This window comes from Macrotis lagotis, chromosome 5 (assembly GCF_037893015.1).
Source record: "Macrotis lagotis isolate mMagLag1 chromosome 5, bilby.v1.9.chrom.fasta, whole genome shotgun sequence".
Classification (NCBI taxonomy): Eukaryota; Metazoa; Chordata; class Mammalia; order Peramelemorphia; family Peramelidae; genus Macrotis; species Macrotis lagotis.
The window spans coordinates 194,687,627-194,709,518 of NC_133662.1; the positions used below are offsets into that span (position 1 = coordinate 194,687,627).

The window sequence follows — 21,892 nt, forward strand, 5'->3', positions numbered from 1 at the left end:
GGTAGTATAGACACTAGAGTCTTGTTCTCTCCAGGGCAAAAGTCTGCTTTTAAACTGAGTAAAGGCTAAAGCCATATGTTTGGATCATTTTACTCTTCTACATAGATCACTACTCTAAAATATCTCAGAGACCATTACAGATGCATGGTACATTGTAAAAATAAAATTTTGAAAGTCATAATTATGATCAATTCAGTAATCAATCAGTAATCCAGTGGACTGGTGATGAGTTTACATCCTGATGAGAAGTTATGAACTTAAATATGTCAAATGAGGCACAAGACAAATATGGGAATTTGTTTTGCTTGATTTTGCATATTTAAAAAAATTCATGGTTCTTATTTACTGTTGCTATAAAATAAATGTGTATTTATTTAGAAGATTGATTCAATATAATCTCCTACAAAAGACATTGTAGAATTCACCCAGGATAATATCTCCAATCAGAAATATAGTTTCCAGATTTTAAAGGGCTAATCAGCAATTGTACTCAGTGCCCAAACTGGCTGATAGGTTTAGCTCACTGGTTTATATTTGTTGCTATTTCTGCTTTCAGGCCTTGCTTTAAGGCAAGAGAGGAGGTAAAAGAACAGAAAATGTGGAAGCATTAATGATTAGGAATGAAAGTTGTGAGTATATATAGATAGGACTATCCCTTGTTTTTAGTTAGAAGTTTGAGGCTATTGCTTCAGGGGAAAAGAAACAAATAACCCCCCCCCCCCCCAACCTAGAAAACTGTTACTTTAGTGACCAAGACAGATGTCTGGAAACTACCAACCAATTTTACACAGTGGCATTAAGTTGTTATCATTTTGGAAATCATGTGTTTTAATGAATTAGGTATGATTTTGGTTAAATACTTTGAGCCCCTTGACTGGAAGCAGTTAAATGGGGAATACTATTATATTTGTGAAATACTAATCTTATTTCTAGATCAAATCCATTGTTTTCATATTACCCATTCCATCTTCACTGAGGACAGTGACCTTGAGATTATAAAAACAACTTTTAATTGACTTCTAAATTTCCTGATTCCTCAACTTGATGAGTTCCAGAATTTACATTAAAAAGTGTTGCAAATCCTAAAATAATTTAGAGGCAAATATGTTTTTTCCACTTTTATAACATTCCCATTGAGCAACTTGTTTTAAAAAAAATATGTCATTTAAGTATATCTTTTTTTGCTAGGGAGCAACTATTTCCTATGACAAAATATTAGGTATCGTACCAGTTCTCAGACTCAACTTATTCAGTTCAGAATATTTAGTATATTTTTCTGTAAACCTCCTTCTATTTTTTTTGTAATTTAATTTTTCCATGGGTAGTATCACTATTCAGCTAGTCTCCAATTCTTGAAATCTTGTCTTTGACTTTTTTTTTGTCACTTCTGTAATCAAAGTTTGGCTGAAAACCTGGGTTACACTGTTCCTGTCCAATATGTTACTGAACCCTGAGAATTTTACCTCTATTTATGCCTCCCATTTTCCTCTTTACTCCCACTACTACTATTTGTAAGTCATTATTACTATGCCCCCTGGACTATTGTAGTCTTACTTTTACATGTTTTTCTGATTTCATTTTTCTCTCTCTAATCCATCCTTCCTTCATACATACTGCTGAAAGACAAATCTTCCTTATATTAACCTTAGATCTTTTCCTTCCCAAGTCAAATTATCAATCAGCAATCAATCAGCAAGCATTTATAGTGTGCCATTCCCTGTACTAAGTGTTAAGGATACAAAGAAAGGCAAAAACCGGATAAAACTTCAATCTCTTCCTTTCAGGAGCTTACATAATAATGTGAATTGTAAATAAATAGGTATATATAAATACATGAGAAGGGAACAAACATTTATTAAGCATCTACTGTTATGTCAAGCACTATACAAAATGCATATAAATATTAATCTTAAAAAATTAATCTTAGTAAATCTCATTTGGTAACTCATAGCAACAGTGAGAGAAAGGTGCTATTATTATCTACATTTTTTAATTGAGGAGGTAAATCACACAACTAGGAAATGCTATAAGAAATCCAAGTTCAGATCCAGCTTCAAACACTTCCTAATTGTGTGGCCTTGGGCAGGTCACTTAACCTCTCTCTGCCTCAATTTTTCTCAAACTATAAAATAGCACCTTCCTCTCAGGGTTATTCTGGGAATCAAAAGAGATAATATTTGTAAAGATCTTAAAACAGTGCTAGTAGAAAGTAAGTACTATATAAATGTTATTATTTTCATTTTTTATTATTAAGATAGGAAGTAGTCAGGTCCCGAAGATTCTTCAACACCAAAGAGGAGTTTACATTTAGAATTCCCATGAAACAGCTTAATTCTTACCTTCTACCCCTTCTGATTCTACCCTTAACTTCAAGCAGTCTTCTTTCCAAAATCTTGAATTAATTTTGTTTTGTATATACTTAGCGTTTCACTTTATCTCTCCCCTAACTCTCTTTCGAGCATAAACTCCAGGGCAGGATCTGTTTTTTTCCTTCAGTCTTTGTGTGTCCAGCCCTTAATTAGATGACTGCACATAGAAGGCATTTAATAGTTGTTTATTGATTTATACCTGTGCCTTAAATGTTCTGCTTCCTCCTCTTTGTGCATTGAATTTCTGTACATCTGTCAAACCTCAGACTCAAACTATACTGCCTCCATGAAGTCTTCCTTTATCTCTTTAGCAAATCTTAACCTCTACCCATTAACCTTGCTGTCAATAGCACAAAGTATTTTGTGCCTCTCTAATACTCTCACAGTTTTGTATTCGTCACTTGTATATGTGGCCAGTGCTCCAAGTGCACCATAAATTTCTTAGTCCAGAGATCCTATCGGTTCTAATCCTAGCATAATTTTCTACACGTAATAGATATATGAATTAAATATTTTTATTGAATTGAAACAAATATATATTTTATTAGCATAAATTTGGTAGATTAAGTTATATTAGATTTTGCTAACTCTTCAATTTGCTTCCATATTTTCTTATGTTGGCAACCAATATCTTACTGGTTTAAGATTTTTTATTTTATTATGAACTTAAGAAGGAAAACAAGCATTTCCATAACAAAGTAGAATAGAAAAAAGAGGATTGCAATGAAATTATAAATCTATTTTGTGCACTTGTTTTCCCTTTTAAATAAATAATAAAGTTATCATGTAACTTTCTTTTTTCTCTTCCCCTGTCCTAGAGATAACTACTATTAAACATAAATATGTATATGTACATATTCAAATAGGGCCCCCAAATTAAATAGGTTCCAAAAATAGCAATAATTAAGGACTGAATTCTTAAATGACTATAGATTTTTAAAAGTTGGCATGTTTTTACCAATCACTTAACTTGAATTTTCTATTCATTATTAAATATTATTAAAACTCTAAAGTCAATATAGCCAAGATCAGAAAGAAAGAAAATTGAACATATATACTTCTATCAGTTCTTTCTCTGGTTATAGGTAGCATCTTCCTTCACAGGCCCTTTATAGTTAATTAGGGTGTTTATATAGTTGTTAAAATGACTTAGTTGCTCAAAGTTGTTTTTAAAATAATATTGCTGCTACTGTTTACAACTCTCTTGTTTCTGCTTATCTTGTTCTTCATTATTTTATATATTTCTTTTCATGTTTTTCTAAAATCATTGAACTTTTCATTTTCTTAGAGCACAAGTTGTGTTCCATTATGATCATATACCACAGCTTATTCAATCATTTCCTAATTGATGCGCACCCCGCAATTGGTCACCACAAAGAAAACTGCTACAAATATTTTAGAATATAAAGGTTCTTTTCCTTTTCCCCTAATCATCTTGGAAAATGGAATGACTTAGTAGTTTTGGTGGGTCAAAAGGTATAGGTAGCTTTGTAGTTCTTTAAGCATAATTCCAAATTGCTCTCCAAAATGATTGGACCAATTAACAGTTCCACTAAGTGAATTAGTGTCCCAATTTTTCCATATCCCCTCTAACATTTGTCACTTCCTTTCCATCATTTTAACCAAACTGATAGGTGGTATCTCAATTTTGTTTTAATTTTCATTTTTCTAATCAATAATGATATAGAGCATTTTATCTTATGACTATAAACTGGTTTGATTTCATTGAAACACTTCTTGTTCATATTCTTTGACCATTTACCAATTGGAGAATGATTCATATTCTGATAGAATCAATAAATTTCTTTATATATTTGAGATGAGACCCTCATCTGAGAAACTGTTTATATAATCCCCCCCCAATTTTTTGCTTTATTTCTGATCTTGCTACATTAATTTAATATTTTGTTAATATTTAATAATGAATATAAAATTCAAGTTAAATATTGGTATAAACATGTCAGTTTTTAAAACCTACAGTCATGTAAGAATGCAATTCTTAATGGCTGATTTTGGAACCTATTTAATTTGGGGACTCTCTTAAAATTTTTTCCTCAGAAATAAAAATGATACCATATATGATGATATGGATTTTTTCCATCCTTAATATTTTTAGAACAAAATCTCAAATTCATAATCTTCTATAGAATTAATAAAATTAAGATGGTAAAAGAGAAGAAAATATTTATCTTTAACCATTTTAAAATTAAAATTCTGTTATGAAGAAAAGCTTTGACAGTGAAAATGTATGTAATTTGTGTATTTTCTTTCTTTTTTAAATTTACTTTTATTAAAGATATTATTTGAGTTTTACAATTTTTTCCCCCCAATCTTGCTTCCCTTCCCCCACCCCCCACAGAAAGCACTCTGTCAGTCTTTACTTTGTTTCCATGTTGTACCTTGATCCAAATTGGGTGTGATGAGAGAGAAATCATATCCTTAAAGAGAAGAGAAGTCTAAGAGGTAACAAGATCAGACAATAAGATATCTGTTTTTTTTCCTAAATTAAAGGGAATAGTCCTTGCACTTTGTTCAAACTCCACGGCTCCTTATCTGGATACAGATGGTACTTTCCTCTTCAGACAGCCCAAAATTGTTCCCGATTGTTGCACTGATGGAATGAGCAAGTCCTTCAAGGTTGAACATTACTCCCATGTTGCTGTTAGGGTGTACAGTGTTTTTCTGGTTCTGCTCATCTCACTCAGCATCTGTTCATGAAAATCCCTCCAGGTTTCCCTGAAATCCCATCCCTCCTGGTTTCTAATAGAACAATAGTGTTCCATGACATACATATACCACAGTTTGCTAAGCCATTCCCCTATTGAAGGACATTTACTGGATTTCTAATTTTTTGCCACAACAAACAGGGCTGCTATAAATATTTTTGTACAAGTAATGTTTTTACCCTTTTTCCTCATCTCTTTATTTTCTTAAATAGCTAGAAATTTTGGTAAAAGTTGTTGTGTATGACCATATGTTTTTAATGTTTGTAATCTAGATTAAAAAAGTGCTGGGATATTTTGGTAATTTTCGTCTGATTGCAGAGTTTTCGAATCCTTTTGTGAATCAACGGTAAGTTGCTGATTTTGTTAATGATTTTTAATTATCTTTTGTTGAGAGATTTTTTTTAATGAAAGTCTGGGAAGGAGGCCTTAGCTTCTTCCTTCCTTCCTTCCTTCCTTCCTTCCTTCCTTCCTTCCTTCCTTCCTTCCTTCCTTCCTTCCTTCCTTCCTTCCTTCCTTCCTTTTTTTTTCTTGCAAGGCAATGTGCTTAAGTGACTTGCCCAAGTTTACACAGCTAGGTAATTATTATTTGTGTGAGGCTGGATTTGAATTCAGGTCCTCCTGACTCCAGAGTCAGTGCTCTATCCACTGCGCCACCTGGCTGTCTCCATTAATGATTTTTAAAGTTGGCCATGATAAGCCATTTATTTTCAGTAGAAAATAATCCATTTGTCTTATGTACCTCCATCTCTAAAATATTATTATAGTATTACCCTGGGGGTTCACTATAATGTAACATAATACAGAATGAAATTAAACACTATATATCATGGGCTCTCTCTTAGAGCCTAAGTGATTACTGTAAATAATAAACATTTTACAAGTATTAGAAGCTTTTTCACTTATTGCTTAGTATAGTAACTTGCTCACTGAACAAACTCCATAAATATTTATTGAATGAATGATCCCATTTGGTAGTGCAATAAAACATTATATACATTGGACTTTGAGTAATTTTGTTAAATCTAAGAAGGTACCACAGAAGGTATGACTCATCACCATACAGTTTATGTCACTATTTTTTTTTTTAACACATGATATACTTATACTTGGGGCAGCTTGGTGGCACAGTAGATAGAATGCTGAGCCTAGTGTCAGGAAAGCTCATCGTCCTAAGTTCAAATGTGCCCTCAGACACTTAGCAGCTGTGTGACCTTGGACAAATTGCTTAACCCTTTTTTGCCTCAGTAACTTCATTTGTAAAATTGTCTGGAGAAGAAAATTGTAAGCCTCTCTAGATCTTTGCCAAGAAAAACTGAAATGGAGTCAAAAAGAGTCAGACATAATTGAAAAATGATCAAACAGCAATTACAAAGATGGGGAAAACTCAGATTTAGAGGGTTCATGTGACTTATCCATAGCCATACTGTTAGTTAGTTTGAGGTAGGATTATAGCTTAGACCTTCTGACCTTCAATACAACCCACTTTGTGACACTACTGTACCTCTACAAGGAGTCCTGGGTCCTTATGGAGACCTGAACAAATCATGTTCCTGCTGTCAGTCCATAGCAAATCATTTAAGCTCCATGCTCCTCAAGTTTTTCATCTATCAAATAAAGTAACAAAACTTGCTGTACTTTCTTCACAAGTTACTGTAGCTTGCCTATGTTTACAAAGCTGATACTACAGACAGGAATATTTTGTTAAAAACTTCTTTGTTCACCTTCTAAGTCATTGGCAAGCATGGGAATATAAAGAAAGCTAAGAAACAGTCCCTACTTCCAAGAAGCTAACAATTTAAAGTCAATATGCTAATAACTATGTACAAAAGGACAGGAGAAATAGAAGATAATCTCAGTGGGATGCATGGAATTGAGAAAGTTTTCTTGCAAAAAAGTAGGATTTTAGCTGAGATTTGAAGGAAGCCTGGAGGCAGAGAGAATTCCAGATATAGGGGACAGACACTTGAAAGTGCCTTGGGAAGACTGTTTTGTTTGAGTAACGGTAAGGAAGCCAGTCTCAGGGTACATATGTGGAGGGGAATGAAGTGTTAAAAAGACTGGAAAGGTAGAAGAGGCCAAGTTGTATAAAAGGCTTTAAAAGCTAAAGAGAATTTTTATATTTGATCTTGGAAGCAATTGGGAACCACTGAAGTTTATTGAAAATTTAAATAGTTGCCCTTGAACATTGTTTTTAGAGCTGTCTTTTGAATTTTCCATTATACTGTAGATGCTAGTAATGTGTCCATTTTATTTAATATCAATTAAACACAAAGTTTTTCTTAAAACAATGATATAGGTGCAGCTCAGTGGTGCAGTGGATAGAGCACAGGTCCTGGAGACAGGAGTACCTGAGTTCAAATCCGGCCTCAGACACTTAATAATTACCTAGCTGTGTGGCCTTGGGCAAGCCACTTAACCCCATTGCCTTGCAAAAAACCCCTACCCCCCCAAAAAAACAATGATATAAAAGTTAGCAAAATACAAGAGAAGTGCATAAGGAATCATAAAGAAGAATGGAGCTGTATGAGGAGGAAAATGGAGATGTTCCAGAATATGAAGGTTCATGAGACCCAGGAAAAAATAAAAAACTTCCAAAAAAAGAGTAGGAGCAGGTTTCAATTTTTTCCAACATAGCAAAGACTAAGACATATGGCAACAGTATTGGAAGAAAGTCTCAGATATCAGATGGGGACCTGGTCATATAAGAGACAGGAATGAGTCATTGCTGCTACAAAGGCTATAACTTTTCTCCCTAAAACTGAGTGATTCTTATTATGTGGATTTAAGCAAAGTTATTAGGAAATTCAGGGATCTCAACTGTTGGCATGCCACTGTCTATATGAATTATCTGAGAATGGGAAAAGAACTTTCACATTTGCTGATATTTTCTCAGGATAGACAAATGTTTACACCTCTGGAAGTATCCACTATATGAGTAGTAGAAAATTATCTGTTCCACCATTAGACATGGATAGCATTTCTGAGGAGAAACAAGCATCACCCATTTTGCCTTTATGTTTACTTATCAAAAGGAACATCTTACCTGTTGACCTCCTTCCTGAGTCCCAATAGAATGGCATCAGGTACAGACAAGCCTGGGGATACTGAACAAGATGTTTCTGGATGATTCTGGAACTGTATGATTTTACCATATGCATTAGAGAATCCTACTTGAAGGAGAGTATTGGAAGCAGTTTTGACCTCTCCCTAGGCATGTGTTAAGCTTATTTTGTTTTTACTGTGAAACTGTAGATGCAGAAGCATCTCTCATTGTCTATACTTGTTAACTCTATCTATAATGATATGATCCTGCTTTGGAAAATTATCTGTAAAGGCCTGCTTTCCCCTATTTTCTTCCCCTAATCTTTGATATTTCTTCCAAAGTTACCATCAATGGGAAAAAAATTAGACTTGGAGTGAGAAAAATCTGTTGTTGAAATTTCACCTGTTATATACCCATTAACTGTGTGACCATAGACAGAAACATATACTCATAGATATGTCTCTGTAAAGCTTATCACATGCTATATATGTTTAATAAATATTTGAGTTATAGGGATAATAAAATTATATCTTGTGGAATGGATGACTTATAGATTTAGATTAATAAGTATTTTTCATTTTTCAGGTGGTTCCTTGAAGTATTAGGATATCCGAAGTCTTCAAAAGCTAACATCATCAATGGCATACTAATGACAGTAGTATTCTTCATTGTAAGGATTTCAGTCATACCTCCTTTCTATAGTCATATTTATTCTGTATTTGGAACAGAAGCTTTCAACAGACTAGGATTTGCTGTCCAAAGTGCCTGGATTGGTTGCAGTTGTGTTTTAGATATAATGAATGTGATGTGGATGGTCAAAATTTCAAAGGGATGCCTCAGAGTCATCTCTCTCATAAGAAAGGAGAAAACCAATCAGAGTCATCAAAATGGAAAACTTGACTAAAAATGGCATATTGAAAAAAACTACTTCATTGCAACCTACCATTTGTGCTGATATGTGCTGATATGACATTTCTTGGCATGATCTTGCTTCTTTATTAATATTTGCTATTCAAGATTTTCATGACATCTGTTTTTAACTCTAGGAAAGAAAAACTTAAGAGTAGCTTTTATTCCAAGATACCTTTTCAGCTTTCCAGCTGCCTTATAAGCATGAATACAACTTTAGAGGTTTAAAGAACAATTTACAAATGCAATGGAGATTCTCCAGAAATGTATTACCTGCACTAGCATTTTCACCATGAAAAGATGGCTGTGTTCATGTGTGTGGTGCACTTAATTTTATCTGGTTAATTTTGTTGACAAAATTTAAATGACCCTTAGCCCTCTTTTCTACCAGTGTTTTCTTGGCAACCAACACTTTTATGGGGCTTGGCTTCTAAATGGTCAATATTAATCAAGGGACTTTGGAACATGAAATAGTGACTCTGGCACAGCTTAATCCATTTAAATATTAGGATGAAGTACTTTTGCTTTATTATGTGCATCTAATTAAGCTCAGTCATGGAAAGTATTTCCTGCATTGTGAGATTTTTTTTAAGTATATGGGGATTTTGTATAAATACTCTTTTTACATTTTTCCCTAGTTTATCATGTCTGAATATGTAAAATTTTGGTTATTTGATAACCAAATTTTGGGGTTGACTGAAAAAAAAGAACCAACTTTAAGAGGTATTTTAACAACTTGAATTTCCTAATTTTCAGTTTAAAGCCTAGGATCAAATTTTCTCTTTCTGATGGAAGAAATTCCATGTTATTAGAAGACTTATCCTTCCCCCAAATCCCTTCTTAATAAGTGACTTCAAGAGAGCTGTTTTAGACAATTTTCTCTAGAACTGAGCACATCCTTCCTTGATATATATGTTGATGAAAGAAAAGATGGGGAAAAAAAAACCTTAACCAGTATTTAACATTAGTAGGCATGTCAGAAAGACATTGTAAATGTGCCTATTCTAGTCATTTTAGCTCTGTCTCATTTTTTAAAATCCCTCCAAAATTTTCAAATATTTGTTAACATCTTTATGACAAGTTATACTAAGGCTCATTAGCTTTCTTATTTGATATCTGAAATAATCAGCCTTTTACTATCAGAAAATAAAGTCTTTCACTACATGTGATCATTTATTTACTAAGGAAAACTATTAAACAGGTTTTTTTTAAACTTCTGTCATTAGCATTTTATCAAGATATTACTATGGTTTGTTTTTATAATTATAGTAAGAATTAACAAAGAAGACCTAATTAAAAATTCATGAGAGAGGAATGATTTCTCTAAAAATCTCAGAAGGTGATTCTGTGTTTAGAATAAAAGGATTCATTGTGAAGAAAAATGCTATGATTTTGCTGCCCTGTCTTCCTCTCCACCAAACTTGCAGAAGATAAATTGTTCTCTTGGGGTTTGTAAATCTTTACTGCATTTAGAGTTCAATAATCATCAGTATAAGGGGTCATTTTGTGCAGTTTGATATCTATCAGATACTCGAGGTAGACCATTTATCTTCCCCAAAATATCATAAAAATCTTGCAGGGTTTTTTGTTTTATATTTTTATAGACTTAAGATCCAGTGATCTGCTTTTCAAGTTTTGTTTTTGATTTTCATTTAGTCTAAATGACAAAGTATAATAATGTAATTATCAGGGTTATCACTTTATCACATGGATATAAAAGTGAATAGTTAATTTGCTGAAAGCCTGGTGATTGAACTCTGCTGTTTTTATTTTATTATCTATGAAAGGAAAATACTGTTTTTAGCTAACTAAGAATATATATCAGGGAGTAAATTAATCTTAATAAAAAAGATTTGTTTCAGGTAGGTTTTGGATTTTGTACCAAATTATTTTCACTGGAGTAGAACTTTCAACGTTCATAGTATTTTGAAAGTTCTAATTTGGGTTGTAAATGGCCTGATACTGTCAGGAATGAGTATAAATTAAGCCAAATTCCCCCCATCCCCCATTTGATTCATTTGTCCAGTCTGTAAGTCAAAACCACTTGAACGAAAAAATTATACTTAAACCATTTAGTTAAACTACCAGCATTTATTTTTAAAATCATTAATACTTTTTTATTCTTAAAATTAATGGCACAATAATAGTACCTTGCACATTAACAGTCAATAAATATTTATTGGCTTCCTTATTTAGATGGAAAAATAGGGCAGTTATTTGTCTCACCCCTGCCTTTCTGTCACACACAAATACACACATGCTACTTTGGAAATATATTGCTTTAGAATGAGGTTATTTTGAAAAAAAAAATTCTTAGCTCTTAAGATAGCTTTTTAGTTCTAAAGATTAAAAAGTGACTAAAGATAAAGACAGTACAAATTTAATGTTCTGAGTCTTAGTACAGAATTTCTAGCTAAGATTATTCACATTATAACTGTCAGAAACAGTACCTTTCATTGGTATAATTACCTCAAATATAAATCTATTTGATATGTCATTTTAGATTAATCTCTCTTTGCTTATGTGAATCAAATATTTACTATTTGTCTATGTATTTACTACATCATTTACCATAAATTACTTAATTTAAAAATCTAAACTCAGTCCAGTTTTGCTGCTCATTTAAAACACAAGAAGTGAAAGATAGGCTAATTTAATAACTTGAAATTCACATGGGTCACAAAATTTATTTCTTCACACTTTGTTCTGTGATCATAACATTTGGTGATATAGAAGAGTTAATGACCAAGGATACCTCTGGTTAAAAGAGGAGGCATTTTTAAGCTACTAAATATTCTAATTAGATGGATCTTAGATGTATCTTTTAGGGGTTCTAATATTGGATATATAATTCAAATATTTTTCAAAACACAGCAAAATTTACAAAAAGACATTTTCTAACAACTTTATTTTGGTGGAAATTAATTGCATTATATGGTAACTTTATGTTACCAAAATTGCAACTTTCAAACTGTGACTTTAAAAATCAGTAGAAAATTTTTTTACATAAATTCAGTTAATTGCCCATGTGACTGTCCATGCAAGTTCAGAATTAAACATTAGCTGTGTAGGTAATTAACACAATTAAGTATTTTCTTTGCACAAATTAAAGAATTAAGAGTTTGAGTTTGCTTTTTTATATATAAAATCTTCTTAATGAAGAATATCTGCAATTGTTTAAAATTCAGAGTGATAGGTTTCAGGATGTTTATGTAAGATAAGGAAAGTTCTTTATTATAAGTTTGTTTTCAGTCCAGCTGCTAAAAACATGTAATGTTTATTGAAAAGGCCTGCATTAAAGGAGATATAATAATTACATGCCTTGATCAACTATAACTAACTTTAAGTGACTTAAATGTACTGTGCAGAATTCAGTATTAAAGGTCTAATTAAAACTTTACATAGTTTACAGCAAACATTTGAATAAAACTTTTCTAAAAATTAAAAAGTAATTTGACTCGAATTACATTTTTACTAAGATAGGGTTTTTTTTTAATGTTTAGGCTTAAAATTTGTATAACTTCTTTGAAGTACATGTGGAATTTTGGTGTTGTAATAACCAAAAAATTGGCCTTCATTTTTGAGAAAAGCTGACTTCATTGTCAACTGCAAGATTAGTTTATAGTGCACGTAGAACGAGTTGTCCAATAAAGAAAGGTATGCAGGTTAGATATTGCCATAGGTTCTAAATGTGTTCTGCTCTAGTTCCTAGAAAGACATTTGCTATGTCCAAAAGGTGGTTGTATTACTGGGGAAATATAAAATAAGTCATTTTAAATGTTTTGTTTGCAATTGCCCCAAACTAAAAATTTGGTAAAAGCAATTCTAAGTTGGCTAACCTTAAATATGTCTATAATTGGTAATATCAATTGTTAATGGTGATTCAACTTGAAGTTGTAGACTTCAAGTTCTATTAAGAAACAGATGAAAAACATGGCATCAGAAGAGTAGTTATGTTGCCCAACTGGTGTACAAGGTGCATGTTCCCCTGTGTATACATACATACATACATAAACACAAACACTCTCTCTCTCTCTCTCTCTCTCTCTCTCTCTCTCTCTCTCTCTCTCTCTCTCTCTCTTTATATATATATATATATATATATATATATATATATATCCATCTGTCTATCTCTCTATCTACCTACCTATCTATCTATCTATCTATCTATCTATCTATCTATCTATCTATCTATCTGTCTCTCCTCTGAACTACATCAGAATGGGTAATCCAGCACTAGATCTGAACAGAGCAGCATAGACCCAGTGGGACCTGCCTGGAATTGAGGTGAGATTATTAGGAAGGAGCTCTTTTACCTAAATGTGAAGTGTGCTCTGGGCTCAGAAACCCCTCTGTCCCTCTCTAATCCAGATCAGTTAAGTGTGGTTTTCATTGTTTTATTAAATAGTACTGAAAAATGATACAGTCCAAAATAAAATGGTTCTCTAGTATTCAAAAATATTTAAGAATCTTAACACCCTTTTATTGTGTGAGGGAAATTTAAAGATGTGGTTTCACTGGAAAATATCTGCAACTTCTATTGACAAGGTAGTTGGGTGATATATACTTCATGAGCTATCTAGGGATCTTAATACTTGGTCTTGGTGTTATGTATTCAACAGTTACACCAGCAAATAAATGAGTTAAAATATTTTGCAAAAGTATAACACCAGTAATCTTTCCTTTTCCAAATTTGAGTCCCAGGTAGCCTCTAATTTCTTTGATAATAACAACAGTATGTGAATGGGGAGAACATTTTTGAGATGAATCAAAGGCAGCTATAATAAAAGAATGATTTGCAATGAAAATGTTTACATTGATTCACTTTGAGCAGTGGACATGTCCTAATGTGAGACAATATGCTTAGGACCAAGGACAATGGGAAAGACTATTTCCATATTGAAAAAGTAAATTGCTTTGCATAAAGGAAATACCTCTGGCTGAAAACTTGTTAAGCATTGGCTATGTAATTTTTCCTTTGTACCTCTGTATAATCTTGTTGTAATTAAATAATGTGAGGGTTATTTGCTACTTCCCTGGTAAGTGAAACCTAAAACACAAAAGCAAATAAAATGTGTATTTTTTTTCTTCCTCTCTTGCCTGATTGTTGAAATACTGTATAAATCATGACTATATTTTAAGGGCTTTTATGTCATCATAGAAGACACTAGATTTTTAGTACTTGCTACCAAGAAATGTATGAGAATGTTTTAAAATTTTTTATCAAAATTTTTACTATAAAAGACATTAAAAGTTATGGATTTTATTTGAAAAAATACATACTGCAATAAACTCAAATATTTAAATATTTTAGATGTGAATGAACTACATATGCATTGCTTGCACACAAATTCTATGTAAAAGAATAAACAGCATATACTATTTAAAACTTCATGCTTCTATGTATAACTTTATTGCTTATTCTATTAATTCATAAACTGCTTTAATTGTAGCTAATGACATAATTTAAACAAACTTCATTGAGTGCTTTTGTGTACAATTTATATAAAGCAGATTTTTTAAAGTCAAAGTACTCTGTTTTCCTTGATCAGTTGGACAATAAAACAAAATCATGCTCAAATTTAATGGAATTCAATCAGTAATTAACATTCTTAATAGTATATATTTTGGTTTTCTTATTTGGGTCTTTGGATGTTCTCTGAAGAGAGCATGATTTAGAATTTTTCACTAAAACCAGAAATATTTGAATAAATAACAATATTTAATAAACATGTAGTTTTGAAATATGCAATGATATCTGAACAATAAACTTTCTATTGTTTGCATAATTAAGTTTAGAATGAAGAGAATAGTTTTATCCTGCATATGTATTTAAAAAAACAAGTAAACCTTTTAAAAAATCTTGCATTCTTATACCCAAGTCTTTTGATATACTAAAATAAACTTTGCATTCTGTGAAAGAGAAATATGAAGAATAATTAATTCAGTTAAAAAGTTTGACCTCAAAGGTCTATATTTCAAGTCCTAATTAATAAGATGCTATAGTTATCTTTCTTCAAATCTAAATGCCTTATATCCCACCAGGTTCCTTAATAGATGGAAATATTTGGAAATTGCTATATTATTGCAGAATTTACTTTCTCTTGTTCTGTCCTCTATTAAACCTAAAGAAGTCTGAGAACGATAGATAAAATAGATATTAACCAGAGTTGGTAGATTAAGAAAAATTTGTATTTTACATTTCCCTTTTTCTGTGCTGCTCTCCCTCCATACATTCATTTGAACCATTTATCTTGACTGTGACTCCTACCTTCTCATGTTGTATGTGCTCTGATACCAATTCAGTGTTAGGATAGATCAGGAAGCAGGGTCCTAAACTTTATGCAATGCACAAGAGGACTTGCAATTGGAGAATATAATGAGTCATGCTTCTAAACATGACTATTGTGCTAGGAAAGTCTGTCAAAGGAACAGCTGAATTTCAAGATTAAAATAGTTGCAGCTGTCACTTGAAAGATTAACCATGGATAAAATTACAAATAGGTCAGAATAAATTTGATCCTAACCTTCATGTCATGAACAGTGAAATGTGGAAATGGAAATTCCTGGCCTTCACATATCACATTTGCCTCTTAAGACCCCTTTATTTATCTTTTCTGTCTCTGGCTTATCTTTCCTCTATCTCTCCTCCAACCTTGCTCTTGATTTCTAGCAAGGAAGGTTATGGGCAATGAGAGGTTTTATCATTTTTATTTTTTTTTGTTATATCAATCCAATCAATCAAAATAAATCAATAATTGGCTCTACTTCCATCCTACCAACAGGTATAAAATTGGCGGCCTTGAATGTTATTTTTTTATTTTTTAGGTTTTTTTCAAGGCAAACAGGGTTAAGTGGCTTGCCCGAGGCCACACAGCTAGGTAGTTATTAAGTGTCTGAGACCGGATTTGAACCCAGGTACTCACTCCTGACTCCAGGGCTGGTGCTTTATTCACTATGCCACCTAGCCACCCTTGAATGTTATTTTTTAAAAGTTACATCTACCTAATATCTTTTGATTCACTGAATAACTATTGGTTGATTTTATGAACTATGATAGTGCTACCCAGATTTTTACCACCTTGAAAAGTAACCCTTTCTTTCCATTTTTCTGTAAAGATGTTGGTGTTGGAGTTCAGTGGATTTTGTGGGGGAGCAAGTGGTTTAGGATCATAAAAAATATATTGAATTGCCTAAATGTAATTCAACCTGATCTCATCTTCCCACTTAATTCTAGATCAAGTTTATTGTCCCATCCATGTGTTCATAATTTTTCAATTTTGTATACTAGGATAGAATGCCTTGATGAAATCTAAGTACTCTGATGATCATTGAATGAAATTATCTCCAAAGAGGATTTTAGATCATTTTTAGATACACGCATGGGGCATTGAATGTATATATTGACATACATATGGTAGCTCCCATTTCCAGGCATTTCTGAAAGCTACTCTATTCTGCTTGGAATGCATTGTAAGAACCTCTTCTTTGCTCCATCATACTCTAATTTGTATAATACTTTTCTGTGTTTATGTGTCTTCTTCATGCTCTTTCTTACCCTTGTCCCAAGTAGAATTTAAATTTTATAAGAGGGGGGACTGTTTTTTACTTAGTAAGTGCTAATAAATATTTGATGAATTTGAATTTGACACAGAATATTTTCATTTCAGCAAGCTATTTGATAAGGATCTATACTTGTGGACAACATGTAAAGAGATAGGCTAATACAAATCAAGTGTATAATAATATAGTTAATTGAATTCAGGGCTGCTTAACAGATTAGGTTCAAAGCATATGCATTAATGGTTTAATGCTGGAACAAGATTCTGTGTCTAAGAAATCTGGCCCTGGTCCTATACTGGTCAACATTTCTGTCCATGACTTAGATGAAGATTGTGGATGATAGAATGCTAGGAGAGAAAATTAATATAATAGATGATATATTCAGGATAAAAAAACTCAATTTGATAGCCTCTCCCTAAAAAACAATAAAATTTAACAGGTAAATGTCAAGTCTTCTATTGGACTTCAAGGAATCAACTATATAAATTCAAAATTGATGGAGATATGACTAGAGACTTGGTTATAAACCTATGACTACATCTCAAACTAGAAGTATGACTAAAAAGTTAATAGAATTGACCATTTAGAGAAGCATAATAAATAAAATGAGGGAATGATAGTCCCACTTTATTCTGCCCTGGTTACATCACACCTGTATTATTGTGTTGAACTTGGGGTGTTTTATAGTTTAGAACATATTTTGGCAAACTGCCAAGTTTAGGCAAGATCAGTTAAGATGATGGTTGCCATTTCATAAAACTATTTTTTGGAAGGATTGGTAATATTTAGCCTGGAAAAGAGAACTAGACTGGAATTGGGTAGAATTATGATATTTGTCTTTGAGTAATTTAATATCTGTCATGTAGAAGAGGAATTAGAATTGTCTATTTGCTATAAAAGGTCAGAATTAGAAGCAATGAATGGAAGTTGCAGAGTTAGCTATAGGTTAAACTAAGGGAATGTCAAGTGTAAGGCTGGAAGGTTTAGGAAACTTCAAGCATTTTTTAAACTTAAAATGAGAAAAGAAGCTTGAAAGAAGGGGTGGGTAGAATAGGGTTTCAGTCTAGTTAAACTTTAGTATTCTCATTTGTAAAATAATGGGACTAAACTAGATGAATTGTAGCTTTCCTTATTTCTCTAAAATTCTATACTTCTATAAATAAGATCTTTGATTTGAAATGAGATGTAGAATCACCTCTAGATTACTCCACCAGTTTTTCACTTTTGGGGTTCTCAGAAGAGAACTGCTACTTACTCTCAGGGTTTCTAATACCCACAATTTTCAAAACCCCCTATTAGTGTATTTCTCATTAACTACCTGTCAGTAGATCATTTAGCTTTTTAATAAAGGTATTTGTTTAGATTATGTGGTAAAAAAATGGAACAAAATACATCCTCCAAAAGCTTAGATCATACTTTTCCCATAGAAAGAGTAAGTTCAAGCTTGGGAACATGCTGGAAGGGAGGAACACAAAAAGTATGAACATATAATGAAGGGGTAATTCCTAGAATTTTGTGGTCTGAATTCTTAGCCAGTATACATAATTAGCATTTTTTATTGGTAAAAATGGTCATGGTCCTTGAAGCTGCCTTCTTATTTAAGACACTGTATTTTTACATCCATTTGCCCTTTATGTTGAGTGAAATATAATCTTCTAGTCTTGTCTCTTTAATAGCATGATCAATGTGGTTGGTGATGGGATGGGGGTGGAGAAGAGAAGGAAAGGAAGGAGGAAAAGAGGGATAGAGGGGAAAAAAAGATCTCTTCTGCCTTTCCCCTTCTACACCCCCCCACACACACACACACATTACCTCTCAGGGGTTTGGTTTCACTTCTGGATTATTCAACTCCTAGATTTGAATTTCTCCCCTACAGAACTCATTCACAACTGCAATTGGGTGTTTATATACAAAGACCCAGAACTCTGTCTTATTCAGCTAATCACAAGATTTTTCCAGTATGTGTCATCTGTCTTCATCCAATGATAAAAAGTTTTCTGTTCTTTCAAATTGAGTAATGATGCCTCACATAGTTATTATGGGGTTGTAGGAGAATCCCTTACCACTTAGTTAAAGCTTTTGAGTCAATTTAGGTGTCTAGACCTTCTGTGATTTCATTAATTTAAATGGGGATAGAATCCAAATCCTTATATTGGTAATCAAGGGGGGAAAAATCCAGTATTGGGTTAGTAATGTGATCAGAATGATGAGATTTCATGATGTAGGGCAGGTCTGTCCAAAATACAGCCCGCTGTGGCACACAGTACAATTTTAAGTGGCCTGTCTGTGAGTTTTAATTTTCATGAGGGAAAAAAATAAAATAATAATTTGCATGGAATGTGTATCAGATTTTTTTTTAATTCCATCACGAATAAATAATCTTGATGTTCATTTCCTCTGGTGTTTTTAAGCAGTATTACAGGCAGAATATATCACATGGAATTGTCAATCGATCTGTCTGTATGATGCAGACTAGTCAGTATGGACCTACCTTTATACTGTTGTGTTCTTGATTTGTTTTGTTTGCTTTCACACTTCAGGCCTTCATCTGTTGTATTGATGTCTCATGTTCCTCCACATTCTAAGAAGTTATGAGGCAACCCTTTATATTGGGTAGAATTTGGGGTAGAACCTCGGTCCTGGAGCCTTCACATAGTGCTACATTCACTGAATGTGGACTGTATTTTTTATTCTGGGTGCAACCCTTGAAAAATTTTTAATGCAGCCCTAAGATAACCAAAGGTTGTACAGCCCTGATGTAAGGGAAAGACAAGTATATTTGAGAGTAGAGGACCTGGATTTAAATACTAGTTGTACTACTTATTTCTTATATGACCCTGGGCAAATCACAACTTCTTTGGGCCACAGTTTAAAGTGAGGGGGTTGAAACAGACTTCTAATCTCTATATCCATGAACCTATAACATTTGAAGAAGATATGCTGGATACTTAGGGAGTGAAGAAGGAGGTAAAGTAGGGGGAGATCAGTGAAGAAATTACTCTAGATATAAAATGGCGAAAATCCATCCTTGTTCCATGTGTCAAACATTCTATACTTGCTATGTTCAGAGCACTGTCCTAGTTCGGTGTTTAGGGGGATATAAAATTTAGATTAAACACTACTTTTTACCTCATAGCTGGGAATCTAGTAAGACATGAGCGTAGTTAATTATAATACACAATATTGCATGATAAGTGCACTAGAGACTTGAAGCTAAATAGAAGGATTGCTTACAGATACTTTGTGGGGAGTTGAAATTATCATACATTCAAAAGAATAAACATCATTTCATTAAATACTTGGTTATATCCTAGTGCAATGTTTACAACAAGCTTAAGTAAGAAGATAATCACTAGATAACTGAAATTTATGCATCAGCATCTGTTTGAGAGCATGAAAAGGAAGAGTTCTTTGAAGATCTAACACCCCTCTTCCACTGAAAATTAGATCAACACAGAACTTGTATAAGGGTTATCCCAAAGCTCAAGTGCTTTTTGGTTGACTGTGTTAATTTGCTTATAAGACATCAGGAAGGAAATTGGTCAGGTTGAGGAGAAAAATGACCTTTTCCTACAACTGTATGAAAAATATATTCCAAATCACTAATAATTAGAGACATTCAATTTGAAACAAATCTGAGAAAACCGGGAAGTCTTATGTGATTTGATGCAAAGTAAGGTGAGTAAAGCAGGAGATCGCTGTACACAGTAAAAATAATATGATGAAAAATGTTATCCACCTCCAGAGAAAGAATTAATGGAGTCTGAATGCAGATCAAAACTTACTTTTTAACTTTTTCTCCCTGTCTCCCTCCCTCCCTCCCTCCCTCCCTCCCTCCCTCCCTTCCTTCCTTCCTTCCTTCCTTCCTTCCTTCCTTCCTCTGACTTCTCTTTTGCAACAGCTAATATGGAAATACGTTTTTCATGACTATACATGAATAATCTAATTCAAAGTGGTTACCCTCTTAAGGAGGGGGAAGAGAGATAAGTTATAAAAATGAATGTTAAAATTGTTCTACATGTAATTAAGAAAAAATAAAATAAACATTCTTAAAATTTTTTTGAGGTCCTCCCTCAGATTTATCAGATTGGCATAGATGACAAAAATGGAAAATGACAAACATTGGAGAGACTTGGAAAATAAGTACACTAATACACTGCTCATGGGAAGGAGGGAGGGAGGAAGGAAGGAAGGAAGGAAGGAAGGAAGGAGGGAGGGAGGAAGGAAGGAAGGAAGGAGGGAGGGAGGGAGGGAGGAAGGAAGGAAGGAAGGATGGGAGGGAGGGAAGGAAGCATGGGAGGGAGGAAGGAACAGAATAAAGGAGGGGGGATCAAGGAGGAAAGGAAGGAAGGAAGGAAGGAAGGAAGGAAGGAAGGAAGGAAGGAAAAAAGAGAAAGAGGAAGGAAGAAAAAAAAAGGAGGGAAACATTAAGTACTCATTATGTGCCAGGAAACTGAAGCAGACAGAGGTTAAAGTGACTGACCCAGGGTTAGACATTAGTTAAAAGTGTCTAAGGTGCAAGTCTTCTTGACTCCATATCCAGTGCTCTATGTACTACACTACCTAGCTGCTTCTATACTATTTGAGGGTAATGGAATTTTATTTTATGATAAGAAAAGACAAAAGGAATTGTTTCAGAGAAGGCTGAAACAATGAACCTGATACAGAGTGAAGTCAGTAGAAGCAGTAGAACAAGTTATACAGTAACAACACTATAAAGAAAAACTTTGCAAGACTTCAGAATCCTTATCTTTGATTTCAGAGGACGCTATTTAATTCCTGATAAGAGACATGGTAGATTTAAAATACAAAATAAGAATATAGTTTTGGAAGTGAACTATGAGGGAATTTGCTTTGCTTGACTATGGATAGTTGTTATTGAGGGTCATATATTTTTTTCTGTTTGTTTAATGGGGATGGGGAAAGGAAGTGGGAGGGAGAGAAAAAATAAATACTTGTTAATTAATAAAGAAAAAAATAGCTATTAAAAAAAGACCGCATACTGGCTAGTGTGCTTAGGTTGACAGAAAAATATACAAATCCATTCACCATTCTTGTGTTCACTCTATTATTTTAAAGGTTAATTGTTGATTTAATTAAGGCCACCTGCCATCTTCTTATATGGGCTCCCAACTGTTAAAGGCAAAACCTGTGAATTTCAAATTCACTTTCATTTTCTAAGAGCTAAAACCAAGCTTAAACTTAGTCATTAAAAATAGGCTTGAAGAATAGAAAAATGGTCAAAGTTCAAGAATTTGCAAATTTTCTTTTAATATGCATTT

General features: G+C 33.1%; 1 protein-coding gene across 3 annotated transcripts in view; it reads left to right on the plus strand.

Moving 5' to 3' along the window:
• TLCD4 (TLC domain containing 4) overlaps positions 1 to 14,746 on the plus strand; it is a 142,978-nt gene extending 128,232 nt beyond the window's left edge. For 2 of the 3 annotated variants that reach the window (XM_074188219.1, XM_074188220.1), the window contains exons 7-8: positions 5,368 to 5,441; positions 8,724 to 14,745. In XM_074188219.1, coding sequence (XP_074044320.1) covers positions 5,368 to 5,441; positions 8,724 to 9,042 — 393 coding nt within the window. In that variant the 3' untranslated portion in view covers positions 9,043 to 14,745. Of the gene's footprint in view, positions 1 to 5,367; positions 5,442 to 8,723 lie in introns of all 3 variants that reach the window. The other variant, XM_074188221.1, reaches the window with a different exon arrangement.
• The last annotated feature ends 7,146 nt before the right edge of the window (positions 14,747 to 21,892 follow it).